Source organism: Podarcis melisellensis (genome assembly GCF_964234715.1).
Source record: "Podarcis melisellensis genome assembly, chromosome: 2".
Taxonomy (NCBI): domain Eukaryota; kingdom Metazoa; phylum Chordata; class Lepidosauria; order Squamata; family Lacertidae; genus Podarcis; species Podarcis melisellensis.
The window spans coordinates 5,950,035-5,971,176 of record NC_138529.1 but is presented as its reverse complement, the minus strand read 5'-3'; the positions used below and the strand labels follow the sequence as shown (position 1 = coordinate 5,971,176).

The 21,142-nt window shown below is 45.6% G+C and overlaps 1 protein-coding gene across 3 annotated transcripts in view; it reads right to left on the bottom strand.

Moving 5' to 3' along the window:
- Nucleotides 1–1,061: 1,061 nt before the first annotated feature.
- Nucleotides 1,062–21,142, bottom strand: part of PIP4K2C (phosphatidylinositol-5-phosphate 4-kinase type 2 gamma) — a 33,170-nt gene continuing 13,089 nt past the window's right edge. For all 3 annotated transcript variants that reach the window (XM_081900755.1, XM_081900756.1, XM_081900757.1), the window contains 7 exons: nucleotides 20,006–20,149; nucleotides 17,888–18,034; nucleotides 11,312–11,350; nucleotides 9,689–9,802; nucleotides 5,295–5,550; nucleotides 3,549–3,652; nucleotides 1,062–2,990 (listed from right to left, as the gene is read on the bottom strand). In XM_081900755.1, coding sequence (XP_081756881.1) covers nucleotides 2,910–2,990; nucleotides 3,549–3,652; nucleotides 5,295–5,550; nucleotides 9,689–9,802; nucleotides 11,312–11,350; nucleotides 17,888–18,034; nucleotides 20,006–20,149 — 885 coding nt within the window. In that variant the 3' untranslated portion in view covers nucleotides 1,062–2,909. The remainder of the gene's footprint in view (nucleotides 2,991–3,548; nucleotides 3,653–5,294; nucleotides 5,551–9,688; nucleotides 9,803–11,311; nucleotides 11,351–17,887; nucleotides 18,035–20,005; nucleotides 20,150–21,142) is intronic.

Genomic DNA, 21,142 nt, shown 5'->3' with positions numbered 1-21,142 from the left:
ATCTTGTGATGACGCCACTCCTGTGGAAGCTTGCTCAGAAGTAAACCTCGAGGTGTCCTGTGCAGCTTCTGTCTTCTTCTCCATGATCTTCACAATCCCTTCCTAAGCATAGGTTGGCGTTAGCCTTCTATAGTAGTAGATCAGCAAGGCAGACATAGGCCTATCTAGCTGCTTGCCTAAGGCCAGCTGGCAAGTCTGCAACTGGGACAAGATCTGAATCCAGGAACTTCTTGGCTCACATCCTCGGCTACTACACCAGCTCTCAGGCTAGCTATACTAATTTTCTGAATGGCTATAAAGATTGGCAGCAATGAATAGTAAGGAGGCCGTAGTAATGGGTATTTAGGCACTCTGTTTTAATTTATTTAGGTTCACTGCATTCTACCCAGGCACTCTTCATGTTCCATGGAGGTGGGCACTTTGAAAAGCAAGAGACAGCATTTACATCTAATAACAGGAGAGCACGCTCCAGCAGCACTGGCGAGCCTCTCAGTCTATTGCATTCAAAGATGTTAAGTCAGTAGATGTGTTTATTTGATCAAATATACAGGCTGAGGATTGCTTCTAGTCTGCACCAAATTCTGCACTACCGTTGGAAAGGATGGTAGTCTTTCTGGATGCATGAACACAAGATTTATTATGTATGAAGCCTGAAAGAGGCACCATGGCACTTGGAAAAGGCAGGGCAGCCAACAACCAGGGCACCGGTTCCAAAACTATTTTCAGTGAGAAAGTTCAAGCCAGGACAATTAAGCAGCACATAATAAAGGCAAGTGCATCCCAAGTAATATGGGCATCATCTTCCCCCTAATTAATCCTGGCTGCCAGCAGTAATGGTTTTTGTGTCCAGAACCATCACCATGGCCAGTACAGGCATGCAAAGCGACCAATATTAGGGCTTGTGTAAGATCCGCCCCCCCCCCCAAGCATTTTCTCTTTGCTACTGGGGTACAGTTTTTAGTCCAAACGAACAAGAGCAACCTTGTCCTTCCACTGGGCTTCTCCCATACTGGCAGAATAGGAGCAGCTCAGGTACAGCTGGATTTTTGCATGCAGACAACTTCTGGTTCAATAATTTATTTCTATGTGATACAAGAGTGAACTGGAAATACACAACGTCTTATACAATAAGAAACATTGAAAAGGGGCTGATAGTACAACAGCCCCAGGGCACAAGCATGTTTCCATGGCACAAGCTTTATTGCATTGAAGGAATGGCATCGAGTCCCAGCAGAACCACAATATTGGGGGCAGAGGGGAGGGAACTGATGGAAGAGCACAGCACTACCCCGAGTTCTAGGCCTAAAGCAGCCAGCTGAGTGGCTGTGCCACTGTCAGAGCCGGCCACAAGCCTCTCTCCTTACCAGAACAGCTGCCATGGCGTGTTAAGTTGGTGCGCCAGTCCAGGAAGAGCAACTGGCCTCTGATCAACCTTGACAGCTGTGCTCTGCTGAACTCTGATGAATACACTATTACAGAGGGATGTTCTCTTTAAGACACCTCACAGCTCCTTGGCATATAAACTGCTTCCTCAGAGAGCCCCATCACACAGCTACTGACAGACAGGTTGCCATCCCTCAGTATATAAGTTTGTTAGTTCAGAAGGAAACATTCAGAGCCCCTTTCACAAGATTGCACACACACACATAATGCTTCTGAAAACGCCCCAGTCCTGGGCATGGCATTTCCACATCACCCTGTCCCCAAAAGCTATGCTAAAACAGGGAGCGGATAAGGCTTTCGCCTTGACATTTTCTGGAGGCTTCAACTGGAGAAGCTATCTTTGGGTGGAGCTGGGAAGCCAGGACTTACTACAGTCACAGGCCTTACTAGTGAGCAGAGCTACTCAACACAGTCTGGTACATACTGAAGCAAGGGGAACAGCTGGATGCAATATATTACACAGGGCCAGAATAATTCTGTCTCTTCTCCCCTACACACACCCATCTCCCTCTGCCAAAGCAGGCACAGCAAGCCTCCCAGAGGACATTCTCAAATCCCCACAGGCAGCCCCGAAGTAGCTCCCAAACCCTGAATCAGTTCTAATCCTCCTTTGGAGTGATGGCTGAGGGAGAATCATAGGACTTCTGAAAGCAGCCCTTCGTGGAAGAGGCTCTTGTCGTAAGGAGCAGAACTTTGGCAACAAGGTTTAGTGGAGGCTGCACTGCTGGGGGTGAGAACTGGAGTGCTAGGCTCACAAGATGCTCATCAGAGCCTCTGCTATTTACTAGAGTGCTAGAAGGAGCCAACGCCACTCAGGAGGGGTGGGTTACAGCACAACCTTCCAGCAAGGGATGGGAAAGAAGAGGTAAAGAATAAGACTTTGAAACACAGAGGCACTACCACTGGGTATAATGGGGTAAGTTAATATATACTATCAGTCACCCTCAGAGGGAATTGATTGCATAAATGGGGAAGAATCCACTTGACCCCCTTCTTTCAAGGCACAAGACTAAATTCTTATTGCATATTATTCTGTCTCTGAATAAAATACCATTAAACTTTATGTGCGAGCTTAGATCCTGCCCTGACCAGAGTCACCAATGTAGCATGTACCCTGTACAGTTTAGAGGATAGAGAATATCAATGCTGGGATGAATCTGAAGCCAGCCGTCTTTCTCCTACTTAGGCTGCCTTCAAAAGCAGCGACCTCTTTAGTGCTCTGGACGGTTGTTCATCCCGACGGAAGGTCAAAGATAAGGCACTTGATTCAGCAGCCACCCCCCAGACCAGCCACAATGGGGCTCAAGTCAACCCAACTCTCCTGCTGACCCAAACAGCAGGGGGGGAAGCCATCCCTCTTACTGAGAATTGGGGTGGGGGAGAGAGGGAGAACTACAGGTGGGGGGGAGGAGGGCAGGAAAGCCTTTGATCTGAAGCTTCAGCCAACAAGACAGACTGCACAACTGCTAAGCAAATACATTCGTGACGAAGTCCAGAAAGCGCTTGGCATATTGTTCTGGATGCACCGTGGAGATCTCTGCACCAGCCTGAAATGGAAGACAAAATGTCAACAACCCCCATAAAACGCCCCTCTCTTTCCACACACACTAGGAAAAATAACAGTTTGAGGAGCGAATATATTGCTAGGGCAAGGAAGAGAGAACATCTGAACAGAAGTCTGAAAATGGCCTTGATCAACCATTTCTCTCTCACACATGTGCTTTCCAATGTCTCCTTTGGCATTATATAACCCCCAACCCTGGCCTAGTTTAGTACTGATGCCACTTTATTTCAAGAAAGTGCCTCTGGCACAAAAAGGATCAAGCCAATTATGCAATAAAAATTACTTCGGAATAAATCATTCACACAGTGTGACATTCTTATCACCCCACCCCCTGAAGATTATGCTGTCTCACCAGTCCACCATTTTTGGTCTCTAGGTTGTGGCTACAGTCACCACTATGGATGCTATGAAACTGACCAGAAGTCTGGAAATCCTCACGTAGGTGATGTAGTTGACGCTTTGATTTAGTAAGGCTAGCTGTGGGCCACCAGAGTCCACACCTAGGGGGCCCATTGTGAAGAACTGTGCAGGCCAGACTCACCCCGTGCTTGACGGTCTTAGCTGCATGGGCAGCCTTCTTCTTGGCATCATACTGTGTGAGGATGTCAATCAGGCCCATGAAATAAACCTCTTTCTGGGGGCTATCTGGAAAAGTAAAGAGTCAATGAAGCTCATGGGCACTGCTGCCCTCTGCATTCCACCCCCCCCCCACACCCCTCATGCCATGAGGCTCTTTCCGCATTGGATTCCAACAGGGCAAAATGTGAGTTACCGAATCTTAGGACTGGGTGGGGGCAGGAGGGAACCTGTCAGACCCCCCCACCCAATGCATAAAACTACACCGTCAAGGGTACATGGGACGTAAGTAGGAATTAATAGGATGCACCAAACCAAAGTAGCATAAGAACTGAAAAATGCCCGATAACTCAGGAAAGTGAAACAAGCTCAAGCTGGGAGGAAAGACCAAAAAAGCCACATAAGGAACATTAGATTATATCAGTTAAATTTGGGAAGAATCCCTTCCTGCCCCAAGTATAGCAAACAATTCATGAATGATTAATTCATCTTCTACATGTTTCTTCCTAATGAAGTCTGCATTTTACAAATGAAGCCACTAGTGGCAGCATCCAGAAAATACTATAGTGGCAGGAAGTGAACTTCAGAATCCCTATTATCAAATCTGACTCCTCTCCAGGAAGCAGATATCCACCTGACTCGCCTACAGCAAGGGCTGTGTGAGCCACCCTCTCTCCCACAAGCCACATTTTCTGCAATCAAAACTAAGCAAGTTGAGCAGATGCACACATCTTCTTATTTGTGTGTAGTTTAGCTGGCATTTAGATTCCACATTTAAGAAAGACCCAAAGGAGGAAGGAGTGATGACTTGAAAGAAGAGAAGTCTGGCTCAGAGAGCCAGACAGGACTTCCAAGACCTAGTTTTTAACGGAAGAGTCTCCCATGAAGCTCTTGTGTCTTGTGTCCTATGAAGCTCTTCAGGATCACAGCAGGATCCACATAAGGCAAAAAATGGAAGCTTGTTCATGGGTATCTTGGGTAAATCTGTTTGACATCTCAGATCGTCACAGGCACTAGCTGACACAGCTTTTGTGTGCACCCTCAAGGTCTACAACCTTTTCTTAAAAATTAAAAGGCGTTGAAATTTGGTGCCAAAGGGTAGATAACATACTTCCACTACAATCTTGCTGATGCATGCCTACACACAACAATCTAGTCAAGTTCTGTCTCTGATTTCTGCAGTTTTCTCCCCCAGTTAACTCCACAGCATTCATGGTAAAACTCTCTTTTAGCCATGTTTGCATGTCATGGTAAAGCATACTTAACCATGAGCGTGTAAATGGCTCCTACTTCACTTCTCTACAAGCAGGAGCAACAAACCAGGATCCCTGGGTTAGGTCTAGTGTTTTATCTGAATTGGGGATTATGGTTTGTTTCACAGAAGCAAATAGCAAATAGAAGTCAAAAACAAATCTTAGCTTCATGTCATGGTTTGTTTGCGGGTGGGGGGAACTAGCCACGACTCCTAGTTGAGACACAAAACCTAAAACAAGGATTGTGGTTTGTGGCTTCCACAAGGGGAGGGGCAAAGGGAGAACTGCTACAGATTGCTGCAATATGTAAAAAATTGGCTGGAATATTGGCCTTCAGTGAAATATACAATCAAAGGCACAAAGTAGGCAGACTGACTCCTGTGTCACAGAGGATAATTAAGGTGTCTTGACTAAAGACAAAGTTGACTGGTGGAAAGTTCCCTCTTGTCCTTACTTACTTTCAGCACTTTTTATGGCATAGACATCAATGTAAGGGTCAAAGTCGCCAGGTCCCAAAGGCTTGTGGGAGTTGAGATAGCTGCCAATACCCTCAGGAGAAGTTCCATAGGAACCTACTGATGCCACACCCCCAGGTTCACCCTCTCCATCCTCCTCCTCCTCTTTCACATCCTCGTCTTCTTCCTGTTCAGCTCGTTGGACGTCATGGATCCCCAACAGTAGGCTGTAGTCCATAATCTTTAGTTGCACTAGGAACTGAACACATGGACACAATTGTCAATAAGCTAAGAAGTTAACAATGGGCTTGCTTTCTAGTTATTACAAGTGGAAAGCCTCTAAAAAACTGGTTGTTATCCAATGCTGTCTCTGCATGAGCAAAACGGACAACTGTCTCTGCATGAGCAAAACATGTACATTGTGTCAATCAGGAAGTGGCTGGAAAAGGGAGCATAACGGGCTTATGCATGCTCCGCCGTTGCGTGTGATGATCCGGAATGAAACCCTTGTGCAAATCGGGGGTTGCCTGTTTTATAAAGATACCAAGGGTTAACTACAGATTAAATTACCTTTTGTGTAGGTACTGATCGTAAGTGCAAAACCCAGAGGGCAGAATTTACTCTGGATTCATCAGGAAAAATAAAGACCATTTCCTCTTCTTTAAAAAGGGAGTGCAGTTTTAATCCAAAGGTGGCATGTGGTGTTTCTTTTGGGGGGTAGAAAAGAGAACCACCCTCTCCTGGCAGCCTGTCCCCATGATTAATTGCCTTGGCTGTTCAAAGCTGTGTACCTCCTTTGTAACTGGAATGCCTCCAGGTTTTGACTCTCAGACTCCTGTCCTTGTTCTGCCTCCGCTCAGTTGACTGAAGCACCATTAGTAATCAGTATTTTCTTCATAACGCTGAGAAAGCTGGCAAACCCACCAAAACCTCTCCAGCATCACAGACTGAACACTTACACAATGGGAGCCAAAAATGTCATGCGCAAGTGACACGACTGGAATCAAGAGGCAGGGAAGGGGCCACAAACCATCCCACACCCCAATATGGGGCCTTAGAGACCTAGAGAGCTTTACTTTAGGGTCTCAGTCCACGCTTGTGTGAATAGGTGCCTCACTCGTTCAGATGCTTAAGGCACCGAAGGAGTAGGGATTATTCAGTAAGCCTTTACTTGTATTAATGGATGAAGTACTATTATTAATTATATATTTTTATTTCTTACATATATATACCACCTTATTCTTCCAAGGATCTCAAGGTGGTGTACATGGTTCCCCTCCTCCCCATTTCATTCTCACAACAACCCTGTGAGGTAGGTTAGGCTAAGAGATGGTGACTGGGCCAAGGTGAGCTTCATGGCTGAGTGGGGATTTGAACCCTCGTCGCCCAGGTCATAGGCCAACACTGTAACCATTATGCCACCCTGGCATAACAGTACCACTACTAGTGCTAATAATTTGCATTTCTACAGTGCTTGAGAATGTTCAAAGCACTTCATGTAATTATCTCAGTAATCCTTACGGCACTACACACAGATCAGGTCAGCAGCACCTGCAGATCCCAGCTGCTGGGTCAAGGCTGTAAGAATTCATATCTGAGATTTTGTTCCAAAGACTTCTTGGCTCAAATCTCACGTGCTTAACCAGGATGCTACAACAGCTCTTTCGGTGGAGGGACTGCACGGCTCGTTCAAGTTTTCGTTCAACTCACTATCATCTCAGCATTACTGACCTCACAAGATTGTTGTCAGGATAAAACAGAGGAGGAAAGAATTACCTCTGCTACAGGAAGGGAAAAATGCGAATGCAATAAAATGTAATACTCCGTAAATCCTTGTGCATGCGAATATTAACAACATATGGCTCACTTTCGCCTTGTGCATCCATCTTTGAAGTAACCATCATCATAAATAAAGTTACACACATTTCAAGTATTCAAAGTTGTAGTTAGTGTCAGACTAGGCCCAGGGAGACCTTGGTTCAAAACCCCCACTCAACCACAAAGCTTAATGGGTGACATTGGGCCAGTTATACCTGAAGGAGCGTCTCCACCCCCATCATTCTGCCCGGACGCTGAAGTCCAGCACCGAGGGCCTTCTGGCGGTTCCCTCATTGTGAGAAGCAAAGCTACAGGGAACCAGGCAGAGGGCCTTCTCGGTAGTGGTGCCCGCCCTGTGGAACGCCCTCCCATCAGATGTCAAAGAGATAAACAACTACCTGACATTCAGAAGACATCTGAAGGCAGCCCTGTTCAGGGAAGTTTAATGTGTGATATTTTAATGTATTTTTAATCTTTGTTGGAAGCCGCCCAGAGTGGCTGGGGAAACCCAGCCAGATGCGTGGGGTACAAATAATAAATTATTATTATTATTATTATTATTATTATTATTATTATTATTATTACTACTACTACTCCTACTTCTCTCTCCCAATTTAACCAACCTCATTTCATTCTGAAATGAAATGAAATAAAATATTTCTATTGCACCTGGGAAGCCAGGGTTGACACACCACTGGGTGTTTGCGGCTGAGGTAAGTTTGAATGCAAGGCATATGCTGCCGCTACCAGATGTCCCCCTCAGGAAAGCAGAGGGGAATTTTGGGGTAAGCCACTTTGTGAACCCTTTTTGGAAGAGTTACGTATATGAGACGACACCAGAGTACAGAAGCAGGGCATTCAAATAGAAGAATCCAAGGCCTTCTTCCCCCCTCTTTGCTCATGTGAATGCGGCCTGTGCAGACGCTTTCACAGAGACCAACTAGCAGAAGGGCATCCGTGCTGAGGAAAATTTCAGGCAGATTATTCCTAGGGGCTGTCACTAGGTGACTCCAATTTCTGTCCTCAAAAATGCTTCAAGTTCTGTAAATCACGAAACCTAATTTTCTATCGTTTCCCTGATTTGGGTCACAAGCGATGTTCAGCTCTAAGCAGGGGTGGGGTGGGGAGGAATGTCAGGGTGGGACTCGTCTGATGGAAGGGGTAAGGCTGTGCGGAATACTGGGTTAGAAATTAGACTCCGAGTGGCTGCAGCCTTCCCCCCCGACCTCACATGCTATTAGCAGTCATTAAGGCTAATAGGGTGAATCTTGCACTGCAGAAGCATTTTCAGTTCTGCAGACTCAGTCCCCAAGGAAATATAATAGCTGATGAGATAGTGGCTGGGAGCATTTTTCTAGTCTTGGAACCTAACCTCATCTCATTGCAGCAAATTTGGGTTGGGGTGGGTGGGGAAGATCTGCCATCCCCAAAAACAGTTCTATCTGCACTGTACAGCTTGAAGTGGTTCCCAAAGTGGTATGGCTTAAAATGGTATGGCTTCCGCCAAATAATCCTGGGAACTGTAATTTGTCCATGGTGCTGAGAGCTGGTAAAGGTAAAGGTAAAGGGACCCCTGATCATTAGGTCCAGTCGTGGCAGACTATCATCTCGCTTTCTTGGCCGAGGGAGCCGGCGTACAGCTTCCAGGTCATGTGGCCAGCATGACTAAGCCACTTCTGGCGAACCAGAGCAGCGCACGGAAACGCCGTTTCCCTTCCCACCAGAGCAGTACCTATTGATCTACTTGCACTTGGACGTGCTTTCGAACTGCTAGGTTGGCAGGAGCAGGGACTGAGCAATGGGAGCCCAACCCGTCGCGGGGATTCGAACCGCCGACCTTCTGATTGGCAAGCCCCAGGCTCTGTGGTTTAACCCACAGCACCACCCGCGTCCCCTGAGAGCTGTTAGGACACCTCTATTCCCCTTGTAGAGCTACAATTCCCATCGTGCTTCGACATTCAATCCTTTTCTCAGGGAACTCTGGGAACTGCAGACATACACCAAGTAACATATTTGATTGGCGACACTTGCAAAGCTCTGGGAAAGCCCAACATGCAGCACTTGGGAAGCCCAATGATCTATGCCAGCCCTGGCAATCCGCTGTTTGTTGGGCCTTGCAGAGCACAGCACCTTGGCCTGAGCAACTTGATTTCCAAACTGCACGAGCATGAACAGGACAGGCAACTGCCAAGTCATACTTGCCCACTAGCTTGCGTGGGAGATCAGAATCCATCCTGCTCGCCGGATCCAATTCTCCACCGCTGAACAAATAGTTACACATAGCTCTTAGGAACGGGGGGCAGGGATGCAACCCTGCACTAGCACCCCTGATTCTTGACACTAGCTTGAAAGCCTATTAAAACTCAACACATTTGGGGCTAGAATAAGCTCTTTATAAGGGAACATTGCTAAAAAACGGAGCCTGTTTCAAAGCATGGCTGTGTAGTTCCCGCAAAAGTCCCTGTTCTGTCAATAAATCCCTTTCTGTGCCTGCGGATCATTTCCTACTGATATGCATTGACCAGCTGCTCCTGTCTTGCTGTGACTGTATCAGGGCTAGGCCCCCTAAGCCACAGTACCTCCACATCTCTCTTTAATTTCTCCATGAAATCTCTCTTGGCTTCTTCGTCAACGTACACTTTCTGGTTCATGTTTCGAAAGTCAATGTCCTTGAGGGTTGGTAGCTCCTTGCCCTAGAAAGGAACAGAAACGTATTTCGAATGAAGAGGAGGCATGGGGGCTGAGTCAACAGCTGGCTGAATCTAGACTTGGAGGGCAGAACTCGAGCCAAAACAATGAAGAAGCGCACTGAAAGTATTTTTTAATTTTGCTTTCAACCTTCTTGCAAGCCCTCGCAGAACATGGTTATGGGGCACCATCTAACTACCGTATTTTTCGCCCGATAGGACGCACCGTCCCATAAGGCGCACCTAGTTTTTTTGGGGGGTGGAAATAGAGGGGAAAATTTTATTTCCCCCCCAGGCGTGGGGCTGGGGCGGGGGAAGCCCGAGCTTCCCCCACCCCAGCCCCCAGAACAGGCAACTCTCCGCAAGCTGTGGGAGCCCAGCGGCGGTCTCCCACGCCTTGCGGAGAGTTGCGCGAAGTCTGGGCATGCTGAGCTCAGTGCGCCCAGGCTTCAGCATGCAGGCAACTCTCTGCAAGCCGCGGGAGCCCAGCCCCGGGCTCCCGCGCTTTGTGGAGAGCTGCATGAAGCCTGGAGAGCGAGAGGGGTCGGTGCGCACCGACCCCTCTCGCTCTCCAGGCTTCAGCGAAAGCCTGCATTCGCCCCATAGGACGCACACACATTTCACCTTCATTTTTGGAGGGGGGAAAGTGTGTCCTATAGGGCGAAAAATACGGTATTTTAAATAAATAATAAAACGTAACTAACTCCCAGTTTTCAGGAAGATCACTTTCAAGAACAACATGGACCTTTATTATGCAATAAATCTCCTGGCCAGGTGATCACTGCAGAATTACCCTCTGCCTCCTACTGCCTCTCACTCTTTTGAGGGTGCCTCAAAAGAATTTTCAGGAAGCTGAATTCTGTGCCCATGGCTACATTCTTCTGCTGGGCTTCCAACAGAATCACGGTGCACAGAAGTCCTGACTATAATGTTAAATGCTACTTAGTTCCATAAGATGCTGCCAACCATTGGTCCACCTAAGCCTGGAATTGCCTGTGGCAACTGCTTTTTAAGGTCCTTTTCCATCCCCTGCTACTGGAACCTTTGTTAAACCAGTGATACCAGGAATTCAACTTGGGATCCTCTGCATTCACATCACATGCTCCACCACTTAGTTATAGCCCCTCCCCTCTTGATCTCCATTTTCAACACCCTGGAATTTGATGTCAATGCAAACATTAATCCTGCAAACTTATTCCAAGGAAACAACTCGCCAGTAATACCCCTTTGCTCATATTTTAAGCCTCCATAGTCTCCACTTCTTCTAGTTTAGTCAAGGTCTGTTTATTCTGCCTAGCACATGCAGATACCAGGAGTGCAATGTAAATGCATATAGGCCCTTGCCTAATTTTTTAAAGAGATAAATATGCTCTCAGGTCATGCCTCTATCTTCCTTTGCAAAGAGGTCCATCATCATCTTGAGGTTTAAGCCAGCAAGCCAAAAATCACTTCACAACACATCAAAACAGAGGGAGAGCCACCACCTTTCACCCGAAAGCCATAATCTCAAATTACCTTCTCTTTATCACTAGCTTCACGGGATACCAGGGAGCCCTGAAAAAAAAGCAGAAACACAAACATTAAGAAGCATGGATCATAAACACAAATGGACATGGCCTTCAGGGCAGGTCTGAAATCAATGGGTGTTGTGCTAAGGAGATTGTTCCATCAGGGCTCGACAAAACAATCTTCCCTCTCTTCCTTCCATGTGCTGTTCTGGGGGTTCTCCCCGACCCCCCAAGGCAGATGAGGGAGGCGCAAGGAAGAGGAGTGTGCGGAAAGCCCCACTGTGCCAGCACTGGCTTCTGCTACCAGGACCCGTTGGTTGAATGCAGCCCACAGCGTTCGCATAAACATGGTTTATGTTTGGTTTCCAGCTTGTTATAGCTGGAAACCAAAAGATCATCATTATTGGAGGGGGAGAGGGAAAGAGGTATATATATGTCTCTAAGCTAAAAAGTACCTCAAGTGCTCTCCAAAAGAGTATCATTCCACTAAATATAATTCTCTGATTTTCTACGCCACAATGTTCTATTCTTCATAGTATGTGTATTTTAAACAACTGATATTTTATTTTTATATTGCTGTGATACACCCTGGGTCCTAATGGCAAAGGGTGGGTAAGAAATCCAAGTAATAGTAACAGTAAAAGCAGTGTTTTTATACATTATGTTGTTGTCCTGCCTTGACCAGATGTAAGATAAAAACAATATTGTTCAAACTGTTTCTGTTACTGAGTTTCAGAGAGATACCTGCCATAATTCTGTCCCCAGGGGCTATTACAATGGGCAAGATAAGACCTACGGACACTGTCCTCCATCATCTGCCGACCACAAAGGCACCAGTTCAGATGCAAGAAATCTCTGCGTCTCCATCCAGATAGACAGAGGGCACAGTCTTTGAATCAAAAGGCTGCAACATAAACAGTGGCGATGGCACTCTGCATAACACCCTTCACCGTGCAAATTACAGACTATTCATTTTAACCATATAAGGCAAGCAATTATATTCTCTCCCACTTCATAGGAGGAGGGCAGGAGACTGAGGAAGCGTGACTTGCCAAGGCTACCCAGAGAGTTTTTGATGTAGCCAAAATATGAACCTAGGTAGGTCTCACCTGGTGCAAAAGCTCTGCTTGGGCAGTAAAGTAGCTGAGTTGTTGTTGCTGCTGTTTGCTTGTTTGTTTTTAAATAAGACTTCAGATGTTAGGATGGACACTTTTCTTGGCATTTTTCAAAACGCAAAAATTATACCACAAGGCTGTTGTTTCAGGCTTAAGGATGCAGTGGTACTTGCAGCCTGATGCAAATACAGAATGGAAGTATCAGCAGGTCTGGGGGAACCCCAAAGGCTTGCACAAGAACTATTTAAAAAAAAAACACAAAAAAACAACATGGGGGGGGGGCAAAACGAAACAATGAGGTCCAAGCATGCTCAGTGGCCACAGAATCCTGACTGGCTGCTTGCGGGCAGGGACTGGGAGGGGGGGGGGAACACAAGAGGGAGAATAGAATAGAGTTGTCCCGCAGGAGAGCAGCGAACAGAAGCACTCCACACTGCAGCATTCCACTGCAGGCCACAGCATCTGTCCTCTCAACCAGGGCTACATTGCTGCTATGTTCTGTGCAGCACCTAGCACGTTGCTGGCCCTCAAGGTGCAGCTGACAAACAGCAGAGCCTGGGCATCAGAAGGGGAAGCAACTCAGTGGGTTAAATCCAGTCTTTTGCCCTGAGAGGACTGAGCTCCCTAGGAAGATTCGCCTGGCACCTTCATTATATGTCTTTAGGCACCAGGCAAAAATATACCTCTTTTTCCAGGTCTTTAAACAATATATGGCCTTTTAAACTGTGTGGGTGGGTGTATTGTTTTTATAATAATATAATAATAATTTATTATTTATACCCCGCCCATCTGGCTGAGTTTCCCCAGCCAATCTGGGCGGCTCCCAATCAGTGTTAAAAACAGTACAGCATTACATATTAAAAACTTCCCTGAACAGAGCTGCCTTAAGATGTTTTCTGAATGTCAGGTAATTCTTTATCTCTTTGACATCTGATGGGAGGGCGTTCCACAGGGCGGGCGCCACTACCGAGAAGGCCCTCTGTCTGGTTCCCTGTAGCCTCACTTCTCGCAATGAGGGAACTGCCAGAAGGCCCTCGGCGCTGGATCTCAGTGTCCGGGCTGAACGATGGGGGTGGAGACGCTCCTTCAGGTATACAGGACCGAGGCCGTTTAGGGCTTTAAAGGTCAGCACCAACACTTTGAATCGTGCTCGGAAACGTACTGGGAGCCAGTGCAGATCTCTCAGAACCGGTGTTATGTGGTCCCGGCGGCCACTCCCAGTCACCAGTCTAGCTGCCGCATTCTGGATTAATTGCAGTTTCTGGGTCACCTTCAAGGGTAGCCCCACGTAGAGCGCGTTGCAGTAGTCCAAGCGTGAGATAACTAGAGCATGCACCACTCTGGCGAGACAGTCCGTGTTACCATGTTATGTATTTTCATGTTTTTAGTTTATATACTGCCCTGTGGTCCTCAGACGAAGAGCTGTATAGAAATTTAATAAGTAAATAATCAACCATCCAGGTTGATTAACAACATATCCAAGTAACTCCAACTGCATTCCTTTATAATAAGCACATCAGCTGTGGCCCTCCAGAAAAAGCTGCTTTTATACTGTGGCCCTCATTGCAGTTCAACCCTCCAGCCGCCTCTTCTAAAATGTTTGTAACTGCAAACACTATAACTGCAAACATTGTAACTGCAAACACTATAAAAGATCTATGTAACCTTGCTGTGGGTCAGTTTAATGATGTGCAGTCAGGCTGAAGGCAGATAGGGGCAGACATGATTCATCTCATTCTCCTAGCTTGGTTTTCCAACACACATACACACACACACAGAGAAAGAGAGAGAGACCCTGAGTTTGATACTGTCCATGTACTGAACAAATTCCCTGAGGGGGCCATTTCATTGCAATATCAGAACATTTAATCAGCACAGCAAGCCACACGTTGCCTAATAGGCATTGGGAGAGGGAGCAGAGTGTGAAGAACAGACCTATCAGAGAAGGTCTGTACCACAACCTATTTTAACTGTCCGCCTAATGGTGGGCAATGCCTCTGTCAGGCAAGGACACGAGGAGGGCTGTGGAATGAGAATGTGCTCAGCAGGCTGGCAGGAGCCTCCAGATTGTCAAGGGAGGAGGAATGGATCCTCTCTTACGTGCTGCCTTCAGATCAGAAGCGGGTGTCCTTCTTGGGAGATTGAGTTGCATCTCCCAAGTTGCCAAATATGTTTTAATTGGCTTGATCAAGATGGTTGCCCAAAAGGGAACTTCCTGACCAGCGCAAACCAAAATTTATCTGACCCTAGAAGTGATACACCATCAAACTAAGAGGGAAGCGAAGGATTCCTGCCTTGGATATGGAGCTATTTATCAGTGTGAAGGGTCTTTGCAGAGCAGCATCAGCAAGAGACAGTCCTTTGCTCCAAGCAGCTTATGATCTATATTTAGGCACCTGGTTGGTTGGGTGGGGAGGGAGGGAAAAGGAGAAACGAGGAACAAATAGAAGCAAAAGCCTTTGCACACACATAGGCTTCATTTCAGGTGGGAATGAGGACAAAGGATGTCCAGAAGAGGAGAGTTTGGAACTGGGGTTACAAGCCAAAGAGGAGAGGCTTTTGCAGTAAGGGGAGTGCAAGCAGGCAGGAAAGCCTCAGGCAGCTCAAGATAGGAGAGCTGAAGGAACAAGCTATTTATTCAGTCATTCAACATTTGTAAATACTGCTTTTTTCTCTGTTTCGCTGGCAAGCCGCTAGCCTGCGGAAGTCACATTGTTGTCCTTAGAGTACAGTTCAGCAGAACGTCTGCCTCCCTCTGCACCAGGGTTAATGGCTATTGAAGCCATGGTCGTGTCAAGTGAAGATGCTTCACTGACCAGAGCCAGAGCTAGTCACCCGAACAAAGCTTTGCCTCTGTTTAAGTCTAGGTTTGAAGGCTGCTGAAGCAATATTTGAAGGAGGTTTAACAAAGTGAAGGACGTCGTCCTCTTTCTATGCTCCTCCCGAAGGAAACACGCAGATGGGGACAGATATACCCCTGCTTTAAGTCATTTACATTCTGTCTTCTCTTGTATATTATTTTTGTTGGGTCTCTGGACCGTAATAAAGATTGTTGTTGTTGTATATTATTTGCTACAAAGCTTGATGATTAAGCTCTTCAGCAATGAAACATAGGATTACCGGAACAACGTCTGAGCTCTGAACCATTGGTATATTACAAGTGGACTCTTAGTACTCTTAATACTATGTTTGCTATTCTTTAAGATAAAACCTATTTGGGAAAGAAACTACTTTTGCCATTTTTATGGACAGATATTGTGTCGATGGCAGTAGTCATTGTATCACTACCCTGTTCATTGTTTTATTGAAGCAATATTTGAGTCTGCTCATATGCCTCTCAGGCTTGAGCTTCAGGCGCAACTATGCAGGGTGCTACCCAGTTTATCTGACTTTGCCTTCCAGGAACTTGATTTTTGCTTTGCTTGAATTTTGCCTTACCAGAATCTGAACTTGTGCTTGATTTTGTCTTGCTCCCTATTTGGCTCCATGGGCCAGACCCTTATCAGGATCTGCTTCACGGGTCAAATCTTGACAGGTAAGTGGGGCTGCCCACCTGTCAAAAGCCCCTTTGCGCTGCTCTTAAAAGGGAAGTGGGAGGAGACTTAAGAGAAGGGGACTCCTTTGCCAAGTCTCCTCCTCTTTCTTCCCTTTTAAATCCCCAGATCTTGCTCCACTCAAATCTTGCTGCCTAGCCTGCTGAGAACAGGATTGTGCAGCCAGTACAGATTGAAACCTTGTTCTCCCACCCATCAGTTGATGGGTGCATGTGGTTTGGGGAGGGGGAATGGCTTGGCAGGCAATGGCTGGCTCAGGGTCAGAGGTTCCCCACTCTTGCCTTGGAGGAAGCCAAACTTGTGCCTACAGTACACATGAACCCATCGGGCTGCAATTACCGTATTTTTTGCTCTATAAGACTCACTTTTTCCCTCCTAAAATGTAAGGGGAAATGTGTGTGCGTCTTATGGAGCGAATGCAGGCTGTGCAGCTATCCCAGAAGCCAGAACAGCAAGCGAGATTGCTGCTTTCACTGCCCAGCAATTCCTCTTGTTGTTCTGGCTTCTGAGATTCAGAATATTATTTTTTCTTGTTTTCCTCCTCCAAAAACTAGGTGCGTCTTATCGTCTAGTGCATCTTATAGAGCGAAAAATACAGTACATCCAGCCAAAAACTCTGCCTGGAACTAACAACATCTCAACTTAATAAGCAGAGAGAGGATCACCTGAATTGAGGCAATTTCTCATGTCTTACAAGCAGATGTCAGTCTCATTCCTGCTACCAGAGATAATTAAAAGAGATGGAGGGCTGAAGCAGGGAGCTTGTGGGTCCATGAGTGCAAATCGCACACCCTGCCACTGAACAATGGCCTCTGTGGGTGCCACATCACACAGCAGGTGGGAATGGTGCACATCACAGTCACAGGACCCAACCTATTTCAGTGACTCTGTTTCATTTTTAAACTGTTTCAAACAGTTAAAAGTTCAGATGACCGAATTTTAGATTGTTTTAACACCCTCTGGGACCTGATGCTGAAAAGTGCATCTTAAATCTTTTTATAAACAGTTCCGCGCATGCTCATATGTTTTCACAACTATGTAGTGACTATCATGTCTATTTTACAGATGGAGAACAGAGGCACAGAATTCTTTGCAAACAAGGCTTTTCAGGAGAAAACCTGGATACCACAACTCAGCACTATGTGTTCCAGCTTCCTGCCTGATTACATATTTCCCTGCCCTGGTTCTGTACTCTCAGGGCTAAGTGAGGATGATCTGAAATTCAGTAATGTCATGGAAGGCATACAGTGCAAGAAAGCTAGATAAGAACTTTATGGCCTTTTAAAAAGAAGAACAGAAGACACGCAGGCAATTACTGACTCCACCTAGATACAACTATACCCAGTGCCACCTGGCGACTAAAGCGTATAATGACTAAAGCGTAAAATCCACTCAAGCATCTTCTGAAAGCCATGCGTGCCAAGGTGGGGGGGGGGAGAGACTGCAAACTTTTGAATAAATATGGGCCAATAATAAGAAACTGGTGACATAATTCCATGACAACCTTTGCCTCCGGTGCAAAAACCCAGCACTGCTCTGTCTGACATATTAGCATTTTAGACACAGCATTATGCAACTACCATGCATTACATATTGCAACTTCCACAGCTAATTGGTAAAGCTCTGGAGATTTCCAGAGCAAACATCATGCACATACATGGGGAAATGAGGGAGAAAAAGATGGACAAACAGGACCAAAGACTTGGGACTCAGCTACATTGGCAAAGAAAAATCACTTTATATGTGTTGTTTATGCATTCTAATACTGTGACACCAGATGGCGCTGTGGAGTTCTGTTTTTGCTAACCTAATTTCTCATACAAAGTTTGCAACACATTTAACTGAAACGCTTCTTGGATGTGTCTAGATCCAGCTTTGGCGCACACTTCCCGCCTGCCCTCCACTACCCGTTACCTTCAGATCGTACTTCCTGTGCACGGTGAGCCTGTGGCTGAACATGTTCCTCATGACCAGCATGTAGCTCTCCTCGTTGTCCACACTGAGCCGGTACATACCCAGGAACTGAGGCAGCAGGGTGCTCCCATGACACTTCACAATGTACTGCAAGAAGGAAACAAGATGTTCAGGAAGTACTATTTGCTAAGTACTGTACTAGTGAGCCCAGAACAAAGATCACCCAAAGCTTAGACAAGACTCATGCACAGTAGGAAGATGACTTCAGGAAGGCAAATCCAGAAATGGAATCGTAATCTTCTCTGTTGGAGCCCCGGTACCCAAACCACAATTCTCCTGCATTTTGGCTTGTTGGGGCTTTCATTGGTCAGGGTGCAACAGACTCAGCTAGCTATCCTTTCCCAATGAGGACTATTCCTCAGCACTTCTCTTGCTATCCAATTCTTTAGGTCCTACTCCCTCTTCACTAACCTCCATCCTCTCTTGATCACAAGACCGTCTTTTTTTGAGCACCAAGTATACCCAGCCTAGATTTAAAAGGCACTCTAGATCTTCCACCACAGCGGCTCAAGGAGGATTAATACCCACCCATCCAGTCACACAGAGGCAGACAGCGAAAATCCAGTCACTGTTTTCCTAGAGCATCATCTGTAATTAATCTCTGGCCTTGCTAATACAGACATTGCCATGCTTTTCTTCACTTCTCCACTCTGCCTTATGAGTCCTGCGCATGCTGGTTAGCACTAGAGACATATATAAAAAATCAGCAATATTTTGATTTTCTTTTTTTAAAGGAGAGCAGCCATTGTTTTCTTCACCCCAGAACACATCCACCTGCAATCTGCTTTGCATCATAACCTAACCTAAGGAAACTGGTGTGAAGTTACAGGGAACCAGGCAGAGGGCCTCCTCGGCAGCGGTGCCCTCCCTGTGGAACACCCTCCCATCAGATGTCAAGGAGATAAAGAACTACACAACTTTTAGAATACATTTGAAGGCAGCAATGTACCAAGAAGTTTTAACGTTTGACGTTTTATTATGTTTTTATATGTGCTAGAAGCTGCCCAGAGGAACTGGGGAAACAAAGCCAGATGGGCAGGGTATAAATAATAAAATTATTATTATTACATTTCATCCTAAAGCTATTGTAAAGTACAAACTAGGGCTTTTCATCATGGCCGGCAATATTCTTCACCACATTTTTTTTAAAACGCTTAACGTGTAATCTGAAAAAGAGTGCTGGTGGACTCAAAAGTTTGCTCACTACTTTGTGAATTTTACTTTGTTCTGTTAAAGGTACTGCAAGAATGCTGCTGTTTGGATTTTTTCATCCTAGTGGACCAACATGGCTATCTATACAGAATGCTTCTATATCAATACTGATGAACAGGTCTCATTGTATTCCTTCCACCTATTATTAGATGGCCCAAATGAAGAATTCGGCAGCCTGAGGATAGGGCCTATTTTGTGTTTTGAACTTCTGTACAGTGCCCACATCTGTGAGGTGCTTTACAAACAACACTGGTGTTGTTCTTAGCTTGCAGGGCACTCGGCATTCCTTAAATGTCAGCTTTCAGTATTTTTCCATTTGAAAATTGCTCCTAAGGCTATGGAAAGAAGCTTGACAGCATGCAGTCATGCTTCCTCAGATCTCAGAAGTAGGCGAGGAACGGAGGACAACTTCCAGTGGTCAGGGGGCAGGAGCTACGCAGAACCCTGAAGCCCTTTTCCCTGTCCATGGCTAGCAGAAAGAACTGTGCAAACTTGCTTAATTCGCTTAAGTTTTGCTCTTCAGTGCACTAAGATTTTATATTTACTGTTATTTATTATATTCTTGTTGGGGTTGGTTTGGAGGTTTGAATCCCAAGTTAATTTTAAAAAGTTCACAGAAAGACAGACCATTTCCTGTCCCCGCCTCCCGTCGTGCAGCTACCTGCACACTAAGAAGTCACTCTGGAGGATCAATGGGCCCTACTGAACAGATGTGGGGTGAGGCACAGGTGGCCCTTTGCTTGCATGAGCATCCTTCAGGTGAACTTATTTTACACTCCAAGTCAAGAATCCACATCACATGCCTACAACCCCATACAAAGAAGCCCGCTTGCCTTCACGTCTTACCTGGTGGTAGTGAGACAGAAGGCTATGCACGTCAGCCACATCTTCACTGGAGATCTCCTTGATCACCAACGTTCTGTCGTAGGACAGGAGGAAGCGCCCCCCACCCTCAATCTCATAAGTGGGCGGACTGCGTGTCAGCGAGACCTGAAGAAGTCAGAATGAACCAATGACAACAAGGCTCTGTGCCGATGACCCTGGCGTGGCTAATTTTCTAAAATGCCATTCATTTAATTTGATGAACATTTGAATCTGTATGTATTTCAACTATATGTGATAGCCTTTTTTCTAGTTTGGTGTGAGCTTATTCTTAGCAACTGTATACCCTTGGCCATACAGCGTAATTTTTTTAAAAAAAGAAAGTAGCTTCAACGCTTTATACACTTAAAGTACCTAAGCCTATACAATTATGTGTAACAGCATGTGAGGTAGCCTTGATTTAACCAGTTGACGTTTCTATATTTTTATTTAGTGCGAGTAATTGGTTTTGCAGTGCCATTTTTTAATATTCCTTTTACTTTAAAAGCTACATTTCATGCATACACAACATAATTTGAATTCAAATTGGATGGTAAATATACGTTTAGTGGCAGGCTCAGTGATTAACGTGAGTCATTCACGTTGCATTTTCAATTTCAAGTTTGGTGCAAAAAATCAAAGAATGTGAATTCACTGCATTGCCCCACTGAATAAAAGTATCTGTACAGTTTTTGGTTGCCATCTGAACAAGTTTACCCATGAATAAACATGTATATTAACTAATTATATCATTTTCAATGCATTAAAATTAATATTCTCCTATTTCAAATGAAAATTCTCTAATATTCTCATTAATCGATAATATTCTCAAGAATATTCTCAATAATGTTCTCCAAAAGATTATTCTCAAGAATTTAACATCACTAGTCACAAACATCCATTGTCACAACCCTTGCAACCATCTTATATGCAGTAGGCCAGCCTCACTACCCTCACAATGCAGACAGGAGCGGGGCCATCTAGAGAGCAGATCATGGCAGAGGTAATGTTCAGAGTGGGGACTTTGTAATTAATAGCTCATTCTCTTAAGCCTTCCAACTCCCATTGGGTGTTCATACACAACTCAGTATCCAACTGGCTATTTTTAACAGGTGTCATAAC